Here is a 16,184-nt window from a genome sequence, read left to right on the forward strand (position 1 = left end):
AAAAAAATGGTGTCAGTGTGGCTATTGAAATGAATATCACTGAAAATGGGTGTTGCACTGTTCCCTATATGATATTTAATTAAAATTGACGTAAAAAATAGTTAAAAATTAATATTCAACAAAAAGAAGTAAAAATGTTTTGAGACGCGTTATTCATTTCTGCGCAAATTTATTTATTAAACAATTTTTATTGAAAATATATTTGTGAATTAAATACTGGTTTTTAATTTTGATAAGAGTTTTGACACTAATTTTTGATAAATCAACGATAAATGACAGATACATAATAAAGACCATATAGAGACTCTGATAGAGATCGACCCGACAGAAAATATTAGCATTTAAAATTCCAATAAGCCACCTTGACGCCGAGTTTTTGGTTTATATCGTATATACACTTATTACCATACTGTATAGTCGAATCATTAATATGGCTATGGTAAAAAGGGTAAAACTATTTGCAATAATCCTTGATTAATCACTCCAATTTACAGATAATTTGAAAATAGGATACTAAAATAAAATCCTAAAATTAATCAAACACGGTAGGCAACCAAATATACAAACAAATTTACTGCATTTTTAAATATATGTATACCGATTTTTCAAACCCACCGGCATTGAAATTTACGAATATTAATGTTATTCATTATAAATATGAATCAATAATAGTTCCATTTATCATTTTTATGAACTATATAGTATTCCATGCTAGTATTCTGTAAAAATAATGAATGTTTATCCAAACAATTGAAATCAATAAATAACCGACACACCCCTCGGCCCAGTTACCATTGGCGTAAACAGAAATCATTAATAAAATATATTTTTTAAATACGTGTTAATGTATACTCTAAACAAGATAAGAACCTGTTTTTAAGTAAACAAGTTCGTTAAGATTAACTGCATTTTTAAGTATATTAGCTTTTTTTCTTTATAGATTGTTTTAATTAAAATATTACTGATACTTTTGTAAATCCAATGGCATTCACATCCATATCTACGCCGCTGGTTGCATCTTGCATTTCTGTCATTTGAATATTTTTAGATAATTTGTGTTTATCTATTTGTTTTTTTTTTCGTTGTTGTTACCGTGAAAATGTTGTAGAGTAGCATAATATTATTTGAATGATATTTGTCTTAAAAAATAAGTTTGTGAACATACAAAAATGACGTGGGGCTTTGTAACTTGTGGACCAAATGAAGCTCTAGTCATTTCAGGTTAGTTGCATTTAAAAATATTAAAAAATTAAGAATTATCAGGGTAAATATATACAAGTACCTTTTTAGGATGTTGTTATGGCAAACCCCATTTAGTGCCTGGTGGCAGGGCATTTATATGGCCTGGCGTCCAAAGAATACAAAGGTAAATATTCAAGAAAAATACTTATGCAGCAAAATTTCAGAACTCATGTTTTTGTAGAATTTCTTTAAATACCATGACACTAATCGTTGATAGCCCCACAGTGTACACTAGCCAAGGTGTTCCAATTTCTGTCACTGGAATAGCTCAGGTAATATTTCATAATAATAAATAATTAAATATTTTAATTGTTTTAACTCTTAAAAGGTTAAAATCCAAGGACAAAATGAGGAGATGCTCTTGGCGGCATGCGAACAATTTTTAGGAAAATCCGAACATGAAATCGAACACATTGCTTTAGTTACTTTGGAGGGGCATCAGAGAGCTATGATGGGTTCCATGACAGTCGAGGAAATATACAAAGATCGAAAAAAGTTCAGTAAACAAGTGTTTGAAGTGGCTTCCTCTGATTTAGTGAACATGGGCATTACAGTTGTTTCCTATACAATCAAAGATATCAGGGATGAAGAGGTATATACAAGTTGCCACTAGACTATTTAATTACAAATATTTTAACCCTAAGTTAAGCTTATTTCTCTTTTGTTTAATAATTCTTGATATAGTTCTTTTCTTTTTTCATATTTGACGACAAAGGGTGCAAAGGTATGTGATGTGTGTGGTGTGTTCACATTTCATGTGCTTTCACTAATCTTATATGCATTGTTTTGTTAATTAATGTATAAATATATAGATTTATTAGATCAAAAATTCAATTTAATAAATTTAGGGATATCTGAAAAGTCTTGGCATGGCTAGAACAGCGGAAGTGAAGAGAGATGCCAGGATAGGAGAAGCAGAAGCTCGGGCTGACGCACAAATTAAAGAGGCCATCGCAGAGGAGCAGAGAATGGCATCGGTGTTTTTGAACGACACAGAAATTGCCAAGGCGCGACGAGATTTCGAATTGAAGAAGGCAATCTACGACATTGAAGTACAAACGAAAAATGCTGAAGCAGAATTAGCTTATGAACTACAAGCTGCCAAAACCAAACAGAAGATCAAAGAAGAGGAAATGCAAATATTGGTAAGTAATTGGACATATTTCTTCTATACAGGGTTGTTCAACCTATTTGACACGGAGTATTGTAGCCAAATGATTAGATTTTTAGAAATTGCGAGTCATTGGAGTCAGGATTTTATTTTCAGCCCCTTACAATAGATTAACATTTCGTTTTTAATATAATTAATCATTTTTTCAGAACTAGTTACCAATATGTATTACTTAAATTCCACTTAAAAAATATATTTATATTCATATCCATGAGAAAAAGAAAGAAAAAAAAACTAAATACATCTGTATATTTAATGTAGTTACTTATTAATGAAAGTAACACCAAGACATCTAAAAGACTGAACGCTCCTTTCACATTAGATGTAAACAATTGTTCACTTATAACCATTTAATTTTAGTTATATTTTTAAATGTTCTATAATTTAAAAATATCTGTAATTACCTGTGGTAAAAATATTATACTTACATTATAATTAGAACTTAGTTACAAGAACTTAATACGCAAGAAAAAGAAACTAAAAATTATCCTAAAGCTTCTAGATAAGATGGATAATATCTTTAAGATGGATTTAGCAAATGGATAAAAAAAATAATTTAATCTATAATAAGTTTTAGAGGCCTCAGGATGCTGTTCTATTTTACTTGACAGAAGAAGTCTTGGTAATCTCTTCCTATATCCGAGAAAATTAGTAGAAGGTGCATGACATTGTCGATAAAAAATGTTGACTGAATGATGATGCATCATAGACACATTGACACGTCTTTGTAGTTTATATTAACAATAAATATTCAAAATTAATGAAATTTCTAATAATATTTATTAAATTTAATCTCATATAAGCACAAAACGAATAAAAACTTAGGATTAACTGGGAAAAGCTAGTTAAAATTCCACATTAAAAAATTATTTTTAAATTTGAATACCTTGTACCGAAAACTAAATTGAATAAGAGAAAATATGTTACCAGTTTCCTTTCTAAAACTAATTAAAAATAACCAACAACAATATTTTGCAGCACCTAAGAAACACCCAGTAATATACTGTCATACGTAATTTATTTTGGGAAACTAAATCATGGTTTTCGGGAGAGTTAGGCAACCAAAAGGGTATTTGTAGGTTAATGTTGGTAATGAAACTTCGTAGTTATGAAGAAAAAAGGCTAATAATTGTAACCTACATCATATTTTTTTGGAGCAATTTGGAGCATTGGTGCATTTGGAGCAATTGTATTAGCTTACCTAAAATGTGATTTTAGATTAAGCAGTTCTTAATTACATTAAGGTGTTGAATTTTTTTTATGGTACCAGGGAACTCAAAACTAGAATTACCATGAGGGAAAACAGTTGAAAACATTGTACTTTCTCAAAGTACCATCAGTTTTTAGCTAATTTATCACCAGCGTTAAACGCACTAATTTTATTTAATCAAAATATTTTAGCTTCAGCTAATAATCTTATAAGCTCGAACATTTCTTATCAGGGATTTAAAATGGGCCCGTTTTTATTCAAAAATCTTCGATTCTGAAAATATGGACTATTAGAAAGAATATGAGTGAAATTAAAATTTAAAAAAAATACTTCCGATATTTTGATTTTTTGCCACTATTGGGAACTTCTGCATCACTGTGCATTGGTCGACTATTAGAGCTACAATTTAAAATTATTTTCAAAAAGTACAGAGTGTTCCAAATACATAAAATATAGTAAAGTTGTATTTTTTTAAACGCAACACCCTGTATATTATTGCTTATTTAGTTTCTCCGGTTAAAATAAAACTAAATTTGATTAAGGTTTACCGCATTTTAATCTTACCGTTTTTGAAATATTTACGATTTTTTGAAAAAGTAGTAACAATTTTAATGTTTCATTTCTCTAGGAGTATTTAACTTTTTAAAACCAAATAATACACTGAATTTTTTTACTAAATATTGTGTTGCAATAATAAAACCAATACTAGTTTATACGGCACACCTTGTATATTTTATGTGCATCTGTTGCACAATTTAATAGTCTATTAAATTTTATTACACCATTTTTATCTATCTGTTCCGGTTTTTGTAGAAAATGTATATTATTATATTTCAAATTTTATTAATCAATATTTATCAATATACCCATAGGATCTTGACATTTTAGATTATTTGTTTATTAATATACTGATTTCTGATTCAAATCCACATTAATTTAGAATAATTTATTAACTAGCACCTAGCACAATTAAGTATGTAGTTTATTAATATTTGGGCGGAAATAATGGTGGTATATTTAACTTAACTTAAAAATACTCTCTTACATAGATTTAAATAGTTTTTTTTCTAAACAAATGAGCTAGCAATATTATCGTTTTTAGCATCTGCACATGTGAATTTGCTTCTTGTTTCACAAAAAAATCTAAAATATCAAAATTCCTTGGGTATATTGATAAATAAGTTCAAATTTATTATCATTTTAAATATATTTATTCTTTTTAGGTGGTGGAAAGGACACAACAAATTGCAGTACAAGAACAAGAAATGGGACGAAAAGAAAGAGAACTGGAAGCCACTGTCAGACGCCCAGCCGAAGCTGAAAAATATCGCCTAGAGAAAATAGCTGAGGCGAATCGCAAGAGACTTTTGCTTGAAGCTGAAGCAGAAGCGGAAGCTGTGAGATTGAAAGGTAGTTATCGAAATAATTCACTAACATTTTTGATACCTGTCATTGTTTTATTTAAAATTCAGGTGAAGCTGAGGCTTTTGCCATCGAAGCTAAAGCCAAGGCCGAAGCTGAGCAAATGGCGAAAAAAGCGGAAGCCTGGAAAGAATACAAAGAGGCAGCTATGATTGACATGTTTTTGGACGTCTTACCAAAGGTAAGGCAATGTTTTAAGGTCTCAAACAAATACGCTATAATTGTGATTATGTTTTTAGGTAACGGCCGAAGTGGCAGCTCCTCTTGCCCAAGCTAAGAAGGTCACCATGGTATCGACGGGTACTGGTGACGTCGGCGCTGCCAAACTGACCGGCGAAGTGTTGGACATTGTCAGTAAAGTGCCATTGTTAGTTAAAAATATGACTGGCGTTGATATTACCAATGTAAGTAATATAAAACAAACTTGCCACAATTATGAATTAAACGTGGAACTAATATTTTTAACATTAAAAGTGAAGTTTCGATTAAGATATACAAAAAGGCTTGAAGCCATATGAATAATAAAGATCTCTTCAAAAACAATTCTCTGTGTATTTCGCCACTTGCACTGTAAGAAAATCTACAAAGTAAAACAGTTATTTTTTGTAAACACCGCTGAGTTAATCCAACGGAGACCAACTTGTCAGCGGTGGTTTACAAATAAAACCCCCAAATGTGCTGTAGCGTTTTTTATAAAACATTACCACTGCGAACGGCAGCTTTTCATCGGAGAGCAGTCGTGGATAAGGTATTTCACTAGAGAGAAAACTAATCAATAACAATAAACAAAAAAATATAGATATTGGGCGCCAGGCATGTACAGAGAAAGAAAACACAGTTGTATATTACTTAAAACTAATGGCTATATTTATTCATGATGAATTCTGATGGTAAATAGCATTGTACAATTTTAATAATTATTATAGTGGTTAAATACTATTACAAGGCGTAATGTAATGAAACCTAAAATCTAAATCATATTGTAACTACTAAATTGATATAAATGTTCTTAATAATCTAACCACTAAATATAGTCTGTACAATATTATTTAAAATGTACGTTATTAAGTTAAGACTGAAAATTGACTGAAAACCAGAACCTAAATCTACACTTAGATGTTCTTGAGGCAATCCTGTTTCGAAGAGTAGCAGCGTGAGGTGGGCTCATATCTCTGTACTGTCTGTCGGCGATCCTGTTGGCCAACACAACAAAAGGGGCCAGAATGAGGACACCATGAATCAATACAGCCGTAGCTACTAACTAGGCTTAGAAATGGGAGCGAAGCAGCATGGGGCTTATGCTGTATCCATACTGTGGCAATATGGGGACACTACCCGTACCTTGGAACACTACTAGGACCTTGGATAATGTCCGTAACTTGGACCATAACCTTGGAAACAGTCCGTCCATAAGATAACGGTACAGGGGAACACTACCCGTACCTTGGACACAGTCCGTCCTAAGGCCCTAAAAATACGAAAATCTTGTTTAAAAAACCAAACAAGGTCTAATAAACGAAATAAACCTACCTCGAAACACTTCCGAGGGCTCAATAATAAACAAAAGAACTGTCCTTTCTTCCATTTAACATTCTGGAGGACAACAGCAAAAGTACACCAACGTGTCAGCAAAATACAAATACGAGTTAAGGTGGGTCAATCCAAAACTCTACCCTAAAAATATTCAATAATAATATCGAATCTATAAAAGATAATAACTCATCTTTACCTGTAGCTTCGAAATGGCAGCTGATTCAGATTTTGCAGCAAGATTTAAATTGTCATTTCTAAAAGCAGGATTTGCAACCGTGCCGCAAACCGGCCAAAAACAAAGTGAGGTTAAAACGCAGAGAGGCGCCTTGAAGGGATCTTGACAGCGCGCGCCTCCACAGAACAGTGAAACGATAGCAGGGTTGGCGACTAGGGAACGTAAAAATTACGCCAAGCGTGCCAAATAAATTATCAGGCCTGAACGATACGGAATCCGGTGATGATAGGCCAGATATCATATATTATATATAAAAAAGACATGTAACGAACTAAAAACGTTACAGTGCCTACCTTTGAAAAAGAAGACTAAGGAAGGAGCATAATGCTATCCATGTATTCATGCATGGTGGGCGGAAAAAGCACTCTAGGGTGGGGATCCTTGACAGTTCTGTTTGACGATTCATTTGACACATTTGAATTTGATTTGAAATTTTGTGGGTTTATCAGGCTTTACGGAGCTTATTTTATGTTATTTATTATTTATTCTACTACTGATAGTTGTATAAAGGTACTAAATATAGATGGAAACTGTGGCAGAACTTAAATTAACAGTGACACTATCGCGATTTAACGAAAAAGACTCTAAAATAGTTGGTTGTGTAGTGTGCGGTAGATCTCGGCAAAAATGTGTGAAATAATGGAACAACTTTTCGCTAGTAAGTGACTATATAATTTACATATGTGTAGTAAACCGATCATTTATGAAATTCACTTAAATTAACTAATCATATATTTTTTCTTGCATTTTTGCTTTTATTTACTACTTGTCAAAGATTAGATGCCAAAGAATTTAGATACGTCAATTTGACTTACCTGCTTCAGTAGCGTATCGGATGTTTATGGTTATAAATAATTATTATAACTTAACTTTTTTTATTAGAATTTTATATTTTTATAACAATTTTAATAACTACCAACATTTATTCACAACGTAAAATAAAAAAAAATTATTGAGTCTCTCCCACGTCTACCCTAAATCATAGTTTTACATTTTTTAAATAAAATTAGAACGGCACTGATAAACCGGAATTTAAGTCGGCCATATTTGAGGCCCATCGCGGTGGACCTAAGATTTTTGTTATATGTTCCTTCCTTAGTCTTATTCAAAGGTGCCTACGGACAAAAAAAATCCTTAACGTTTCGGGAAGTATATCTCTTCCCGTCGTTGGAAGCAAAAAAACACAAAGAACAAAGAAAAAGACTAAAATATAACTATTCAAGAACACCTTAGTTTTTTTTTTCCAACAGATACGGTCTATTAAAAACCGCTGACGTTCTGTTAAAATGACATTATATCAAGTTAAACTTCAAAATTAACAATTAACTACCACTACCAGATAAAAATTGCTATATGAGGTGAAACCTTTGAATAATATAATTATATAATATATAATAAAAAGACTTAGGAAGGAGTATATCAAAAATCTTAGATCCTCCGCGATGGGACTCAAATATGGGCGACTTAAATTCCGGTTTATCAGTGCCGTTCTAATTTTATTTAAAAAGTGTAAAAACTATGATGAAGGGCAGACATAAATTTGTTGTTTTATTTTACGTTGTGAATAAATGTTGGTAGTTATTAAAATTGTTATAAAAATATATAATTTTAATAAAAATAGATAAGTTATAATTATTTATTAACACAAACATCCGATACGCTACTGAAGCAGGTAAATCAAATTGACGTATCTAAATTCTTTGACAAGTAGTAAATAAAAGCAAAAATACAAGAAAAAATTGAAAACTTACAATGGCTATAATTTTAAAACCAAAAAAGATTTCAAAAAAATAAAAAATACCGTTTCTATAATATCGTGGGGGAATACATATGACGTAATTTTTGAACCATCCCGACCTACCCCTTAGGCGGCACCCCTACTCACTTGAAAATCTTAAATGGTAACACCTCCCACTTTTGGCGCCTTTTTGGAAAGCCCATGAAAAATGCTAAACGATGATCATAAAGTTTTTAGGGTGAAGTTGAAAAACTACCCCTAACACGAAAAATTAGGTGGACATTAACGAAAAAAGTGATTTTTTCAGCATAAGTTACAAATTGGGACCCAGCTAAATGAGGTAAATAAGGTATTTTTCAAACCACCCCGACCCACCCCTAGGTGCCACCCCCTCACTTCTAATTTCATCAATGCCATTTTGAAACCATTGCCATTTTGAAGCTAAAAAAAATGTAGATAATAAAAAAGGCAACACAAAGATGTTTCACTAATCGTTCAACCTAATTTTGCGATAACGCAAATTCTTCCTTATCATCTATTTTTTCACTTTCAACAAACAGGAATCTTAAAACGACATATCTTTGCGTTTTTACACTGTCTTCTATCGATTTTCAATCGTTTGCAAATTTGGTGGTATTAAACCTTTATTTGATTCGCTTATTTGAAAGAAAAATTGTTTATACTGTGGAAGAAAGAATTCAAATAGTTTTTCTTTATGGTTCTGAAGGTATGTGCTATTTGAGGCCCGTGCTTTCAATGAGAGAAATCCGGACAAAAACGTAAGTCACGTTTATGTTAGAGATTTGATTCTAAAGTTTCAAGAAACTGGATCGGTCAAAAATAAAAAAAGGACAGGGCCCAGGGTACTGAATGAAGAAATGCAGATGGAAGTTATTGGTCAGGTATCGGTCAATCCAGAAGCATCAACACGCCAGTTGGCATCAATCACAGGTATACCTCGAACATCTGTCAGAAGAGTATTGAAAATGCACAAATTCCATCCCTACAAAATGAAGATTCTGCAAGAACTTGGCGGCGACGATCCAGATAGAAGGATTCAGTTCTGTGAACTATTGGCCGAGGAAATTCGAAGGGAACCTTCAGTCACTAAAAATATTTGTTTTAGTGATGAGTGCTCATTTTTTTTAAACGGAAATGTGAATAAGCAGAACTGTAAATACTGGAGCGATGAAAATCCGCATATTGTTGTTGAAGGACACACCCAACATCCCCAAAAGCTCAATGTTTGGTGCGGAATACTATGCGATAAAATTATAGGTCCATTTTTCATCGACGGAAATGTGACTGGTGATGCTTATGTGGAAATGCTGAACAATTTGATAGAGCCAGCCATTGTAAATGAGGTTGAAAATCAAAGAGATTTGGAAGGAAATTTAACTCTTAATGAAGACCTCATACACTTTCAGCACGACGGAGCTCCTCCGCATTATTCTATTGTCACAAGGCGGTGGTTGGATAGATATTATCCAAGGCAATGGATTGGCAGAAGGGGTCCAATCGAATGGCCGACGAGGTCACTTGATCTCACTCCTTTAGACGTTTTCTTGTGGGGTTACACTAAATCCATAGTCTACAAGACAAAACCAGGTTCGCTGCAAGAATTGCGGCAGAGGATAACTGAAGCATGTCGAAATATTCCGAGAGAGACTTTCCAAAAAGTGAGAGAAGAATTTGAAAATCGTTTGTATTTTTGTATCGAACAAAACGGCTGTTATTTTGAGCAATTGTTAAAATAAATTATCATTTTAAATTTCTTTCAAATTGTCACACCTACATTTCTTATTACTACTTACCAGTAATTAAGTTGAAGTCTGTATGACCATCGTTTAGCAATTTCAATTAGCTTTCAAAAGAAGTGTCACAAGTGGGGTATTGCTATCTTGAGATTAGAAGTGAGGAGGTGGCATCTAGGGGTGGGTCGGGATAGTTTGAAAAATACCTCATTTGCCTCATTTAGCTGGGTCCCAATTTGTAACTTATGCTGAAAAAATCACTTTTTTCATTAATGTCCACCTAATTTTTCGTGTAAGGGGTAGTTTTTCAATTTCACCCTAAAAACTTTATGAGCATCGTTTAGCATTTTTCATGGGCTTTCCAGAAAAGCGCCACAAGTGGGGGTGCCGCCTAAGCGGTATGTCGGTGTGGTTCAAAAAAAACGTCATATGTATTCCTCCTCGATATTCTAGAAACGGTATTTTTTATTTTTTTGATATCTTTTTTGGTTTAAAAATTATAACCATTGTAAGTTTTTAGTGGCCCACCCTGTATGTTGTAGAAAGTAGTAGTGTAGTCTTTCTTAAAGCCCTGAGACTGTATGATGAGTTATAACTCGTTATAACTCAAGAAAGGGGAACACACAATAGATCTATAAGGTCGCGGTGATTAACTCCCCTCCTAAACATTCCCTGTATGTTACGCTCAATAGTCGAATTCGGGTAATGCCCGAAAAAATACGTAAATCTAGTTTTGAGCAAGGAATATTTCCCAAACCCGAAAAACCAACTAACCAATGAATTAACACCCTCCAAATAATCACGCTAACCAACTCGCCAAATAACTAAACCAATCCAACCAAAAAGAGTGAAACCAATGCAATCAAATCACACTATAAGCAAAAAAAAAATAATCGAATAAAATTAATTTTTCGGGTTTGGGAAATATTCCTTGCTCAAAGCTAGATTTGCGTATTTTTCTCGGGAATTGCCCGAATTCGACTATTGAGCGTAGTATATATAATATAGTCACTTACTAGCGAAAAGTTACTCCATTATTTCCCCCGATTTTTGACCGAGATCTACCCCACGTTACACAACTATTTTACAGTCTTTTTCGATAATTCGCAATAGTGTCACTGTTAATTTAAGTTCTGCCACAATTTCCTTCTAGATTTACTACCTTTATACAACTAGCAGTAGTAAAATAAGTAATAAATAACATAAAATAAGCTCAGTAAAAACTGACAAATCCACAAAATTTCAAATCAAATTCAAATGTGTCAAATGAATCGTCAAACAGAACTGTCAAGAATCCCCACCCTAGAGTCCTTTTTCCGCCCACCATGCATGAATACATGGGTAGCATTATGCTCCTTCCTTAATCTTTTTATTCAAAGGGTGAAACCAAAAAAAAAACCGTGACAATTTTTTTGAAGAGATGAATTCACCACAGAGGTATAGACATTTTTTAATAATAAAGATATTTTTATAAAAAAAATTGTGTCCTAAATTGCTATTTTCGAAATACAGTGTGGTTTATTTTACAGAAAAAATGTTTGAGGCACTGGGATAAACTATTTACTTTTTACTTTCTTTTAGTATCTAAGAAAAATATAAAAGCCCTTATATTATAGAAAAGCAGTTATTCATTATGTACCATACAACAAAAAAGGTGTCGCAGTAACCTTTGAAATGATGATAGATTATATAGATACATTATGATCGAAAAAAAAAACGGCGTCAGCGATGATTATGAGATGAAGATCGCTGTCATTTTATATGGGAAATGTCATCGATCGTCATTTCTCAGCCAACTTGACGGTTTGTTTTTTTCGATCATACGGTATTATTCCCTCAAAATATTATTTTTATAGCATACCTACCTACAACCACAAGATTATTTCTACCCAATCATTCTTTTTTCTCTATTACAGTATAATTTTTGACAAGTTTTTAAATCAATTTTCAATAAATGACATAAACATAGCGTGTTTATCTGTACAAGAGTATCATAGATTCTGCTGTTTATTTTCGATATTTCAGTATTTCTAAAACGAAAGTAGTAATTTAAGACATACATTGCAACTAAAAACTTTTGATGATCCAGAGAACTTTTACTTGACATATCAAAAAATTAACGTAATTTCCATAAGTTTTTTTAGCTGCCATTATACAAAGCATGCTTCATAAACTTTTTGATCATATTTGTATGATTTTTTTATCTAAAAATTATCTGAGATATTTAGCTTCAATTTTTATGTGGTATTATTGCTTTTGTTTTATTTTATATATCGTTTTTTTTTTTAAATTTTACAAACAAAAATATTTTTGCATGTTTATAGTCGGATTACGATCTTTGGCAGTTGACGTTGGAGGTGTAAATTCAAAATTATCTATAAAATTAAACTATTTTTATATAAGCAAATGAATTTGTATTATGAAAAAATATTAAGCCATTGCTCAAGGATTGATCCAAAGCCAAAGGTTGAATTCCGATCATAATTTATGTTTGCACTGGCATTATCACAAACGCATATTTTCATTCCTCATTTACAGGTAGTTAAGAAATCAAATAGAAGCATTGGCGATTTCTGAATCGACTCGTTCATTTAAAATTATCATTAACACGTCCATAAAAACACACTAAAATAGGTACTAACGTTACGTATTTTAATTTTATTTTAAATGCTGATAGTTAATTGAAACGATGTCGATGTAAATATCAACCCAGTTTTTTGTGGCATCTCTAAAAATTATGATTTTGTTTACTCAGGGTTATGTCTTGAAAATTTTATTCAGTATCTGCAGTTTTTAAATGCAATATAGAAGAAATCCCGAAAGATTACTTGTTCAGATATTTGACATGGTGTATGGCAATACTGACACTTAAAAAATATATACCTAAGCCATGGAAACAAAAATGCGTTCTGGGATATTTAAAATATTAAACGCACGCTCTCCAAAAGTGATCACATTTGAACCATCAACATTTAAAATAGTCAAATAATTTTAATTCATTTCACATTTCAAATGTCTATATTTTATGTTCAAGCCCTAAAGTTCCCAACCACGATAAAAAATGTCTAAATGAAGAAATCTTTTGGATTTCTACTATATGTATATGAGAATAACTATAGAATTAACTAATGTACAGTGTGTCCAAACTAAAGATGCTACACACATATTTGTCCTAACTAAGTTTAATAGAGGGCGAATTTGAAAATTTTGCATTTTTTGACTCCCCTCATATCTCGATTATTCTATAATTTTTCGAAGCGATGAAAACTGTGAGTCCAATAGAGTTTTTCACATAGAATTCAGTGACGTTAATAGATTTTCGCTTGGAGCTGTCACTTTTGAAATATGACTCAAACTTATTTTTTTAAATGAGATACCCTGCATATTATTCTTCTATTTTGCTTTGTTATGAGCTTCTAAAAATATAATATACTCCACACTTATTTTTTTAAACAACTTACAAAAATGCATTATTTAACTTTATTATTATAATTATTTATGCATTATGCATATACCGGGTGCGTCTCAAAAGTGGCTCACCCCCATAACTTTCTTATTTTTTCGGATAAAAAAACGAGATTTGGTATGTTAGTATATGACATAAATTCGGATTGATTGACGTATTCAATTGTTTTTGGTCACTTCTTGTTTCACTGGAAATGACTAAAACTTTTGATTTTTAAATGGTACCCTCGGTGTTTTTTTACTTTATTTGATAGAAAATGACATTCTGAATAGAATGACATATCATATGTCAACTTTTGACATTCTCGCTTAATAAAAAATCGTATTTTAAATTTCAATCAAGAGTACCATGGCTATGTTAAAAACACTAATTCTTAATCAAGGAGCCTTGGAAAAATAAATTTGATCGTCGTAAGGTTTTTAGTGCCTTGTCCTGGCCAGTTAGAAATTGCCCAAATCATATTTTTAATCATATCTCAATTTTTTCAAATGAAACGAGGGTGGCTCATTAGCATATTTGGAAAAAGCATTTTTTTACGAATAATTTGATACCACACACTTGGTATTTTGAGTCAAATTTTCGTTACGAACCGCAAGTTATAGTTTCAAATAAATCGTATGCGAAAATGTTAAAAGTTAATAAAAATACCGAGGGTGCCATTTAAAAATCAAAAGTTTTAGTCATTTCCGGTGAAACAGGAAGTGACCGAAAACAATTGAATACGTCAATCAATCCTAATTTATGTCAAATACTAACATACCAAATCTCGTTGTTTTAACAGAAAAAAATAAAAAAGTTATAGGAGTGAGCCACTTTTGAGACGCACCCGGTATATTAAAAGCATTATTTAACTATATAATTAACTAAAATAACCAAATAATTTATTTGGCGTCAAATTTTGGTTATTGGCGATTCCACGCTAGTTTGTGTGTGTAGAATTATTGCACAAGTGCATCAAATATACTAATAACTCTGGTTGACAGTTTGGGTTAAATAAAAGTTGCACAAGTTCATTTCCAAGGCAGTTTATTAAGTAACTAATAGAAACAATAGAAAGCAAAATTATCTGGTTAATTTAAATTAAATAAAATTATAATACTCTTTTAAAATATGTTGATTTTTGTTAAAAAGTAAAATAATACATCTTTTTACCTTATTTACGAAAATAAGTATAGAGTATATTCTATTTTTAGAAAGCTCATAATAAGGCAAATAAAATTAAAAACTACAGGATGTCCCATTTAAAAAACACAATTTCTGTCATATTTCGAAAATGACAGCTCCCAGCGAAAAACTAGTTACGCCACTGGATTTTACGTAAAAAACACTATGGGACTCCCCTCTGTATATCCACCCTATATTTCAGGAACTAAGTGAGTTAGAACAAATCCGTGCAGGGTGTGTAGCATCTTTAGTTTCATAAAAAAGTAGCATAGTGATGTATAAACCGCATTACACAATAAGAAAATAAGACACCCTGTACACTGTAAACATTATTTTAATTATCAAATTCAATCTATGAATTAAATATCAATAAATATCAGCAACGTTCAATTGACATTCGGTACATAAAAAACAAATTGTATATTTTGATTCTTTTTAGACGGTGAAAGTGGCATCATAGGAGCAAAAAATCAGCACATTCCAAAGATGTGGATATATATAATGAAATAAATATAAAAATATTTTTATGGCTTAAATTCTAAAAGAAAATCTTCAAGGCGAGATATAAACTGTTTTCTAAAGTTTGACTCATCTCTGGTTTTTCTGAATGTGACGTGTCGATATAATTAGTGTTTTATTTTAGCACGTAAGCACTCTTGTTTATTGTTACCACAATATTATTTTTTTACTCTATAGCATAGCTTTTCTAGTCAAGCTAGTATTATTTGCGTGATGTAAAAATGGATTTATTGTTTTTAAGATATTAGATTTGATAAAAATGATTGTCTTAAAAAAATAACTTGATATATTTTTAAAGATTATTTGTGTAGTAAATAAATATTGTTCTTACAAAATGGTCTTTCATTACTCCATAACCCTTATTACAGTTGGGGGTTGGAACTTTTGGTGTTCCAACAGCAAAATAAAACACTAATTCACCATATTACACCAACACTCTTTACTTCTGAACTGGACGCGCGTTTCGCTAAACATGTTAGCATCATCAGCAGATGATTAAAACTGTTTTAATCATCTGAACATGGTTAGCGAAACGCGCGTCCAGTGCAAAAGTAAGGTGTGTTGCTGAATTAGTGTTTTATTTTTCATAACCCTTAATTGAATGTAATAATTAATGGATATATAATCTGTTCAAAGAGAGGATACATGACAGTAACAGTTGCGTCGGTCATTTTAATTTTCGCAAGAAAATTCTAATTAATTCGCAAGAATTCAAATAATTCGCAAGAAA

At 31.7% G+C, this 16,184-nt stretch overlaps 1 protein-coding gene across 3 annotated transcripts; it reads left to right on the forward strand.

Annotated features, from left to right (window-relative positions):
• Window positions 1-966: 966 nt before the first annotated feature.
• On the forward strand, window positions 967-15,789 carry LOC115889721 (flotillin-1). 3 transcript variants are annotated; one of them, XR_004051492.1, is made up of 11 exons: window positions 967-1,221; window positions 1,291-1,366; window positions 1,424-1,514; window positions 1,571-1,834; window positions 1,958-1,966; window positions 2,091-2,387; window positions 4,847-5,033; window positions 5,096-5,226; window positions 5,285-5,449; window positions 12,844-12,939; window positions 15,375-15,789. XR_004051492.1 is itself a non-coding variant. In XM_030909788.1 (10 exons), exons 1-10 carry the CDS (start codon window positions 1,170-1,172, stop codon window positions 15,393-15,395), a joined length of 1,293 nt encoding a protein of 430 aa, XP_030765648.1. In that variant the 5' UTR covers window positions 967-1,169; the 3' UTR covers window positions 15,396-15,398. The 3 variants fall into 3 exon arrangements, 1 of the variants encoding a protein (XP_030765648.1); XM_030909788.1 differs by lacking the exon at window positions 12,844-12,939 and having other exon boundaries at window positions 15,375-15,398; XR_004051493.1 differs by lacking the exon at window positions 1,958-1,966 and having other exon boundaries at window positions 968-1,221.
• The last annotated feature ends 395 nt before the right edge of the window (window positions 15,790-16,184 follow it).

The sequence above is a fragment of the Sitophilus oryzae genome, unplaced genomic scaffold (genome assembly GCF_002938485.1).
Source record: "Sitophilus oryzae breed Bouriz unplaced genomic scaffold, Soryzae_2.0 scaffold_845_pilon_pilon, whole genome shotgun sequence".
Lineage (NCBI taxonomy): Eukaryota > Metazoa > Arthropoda > Insecta > Coleoptera > Curculionidae > Sitophilus > Sitophilus oryzae.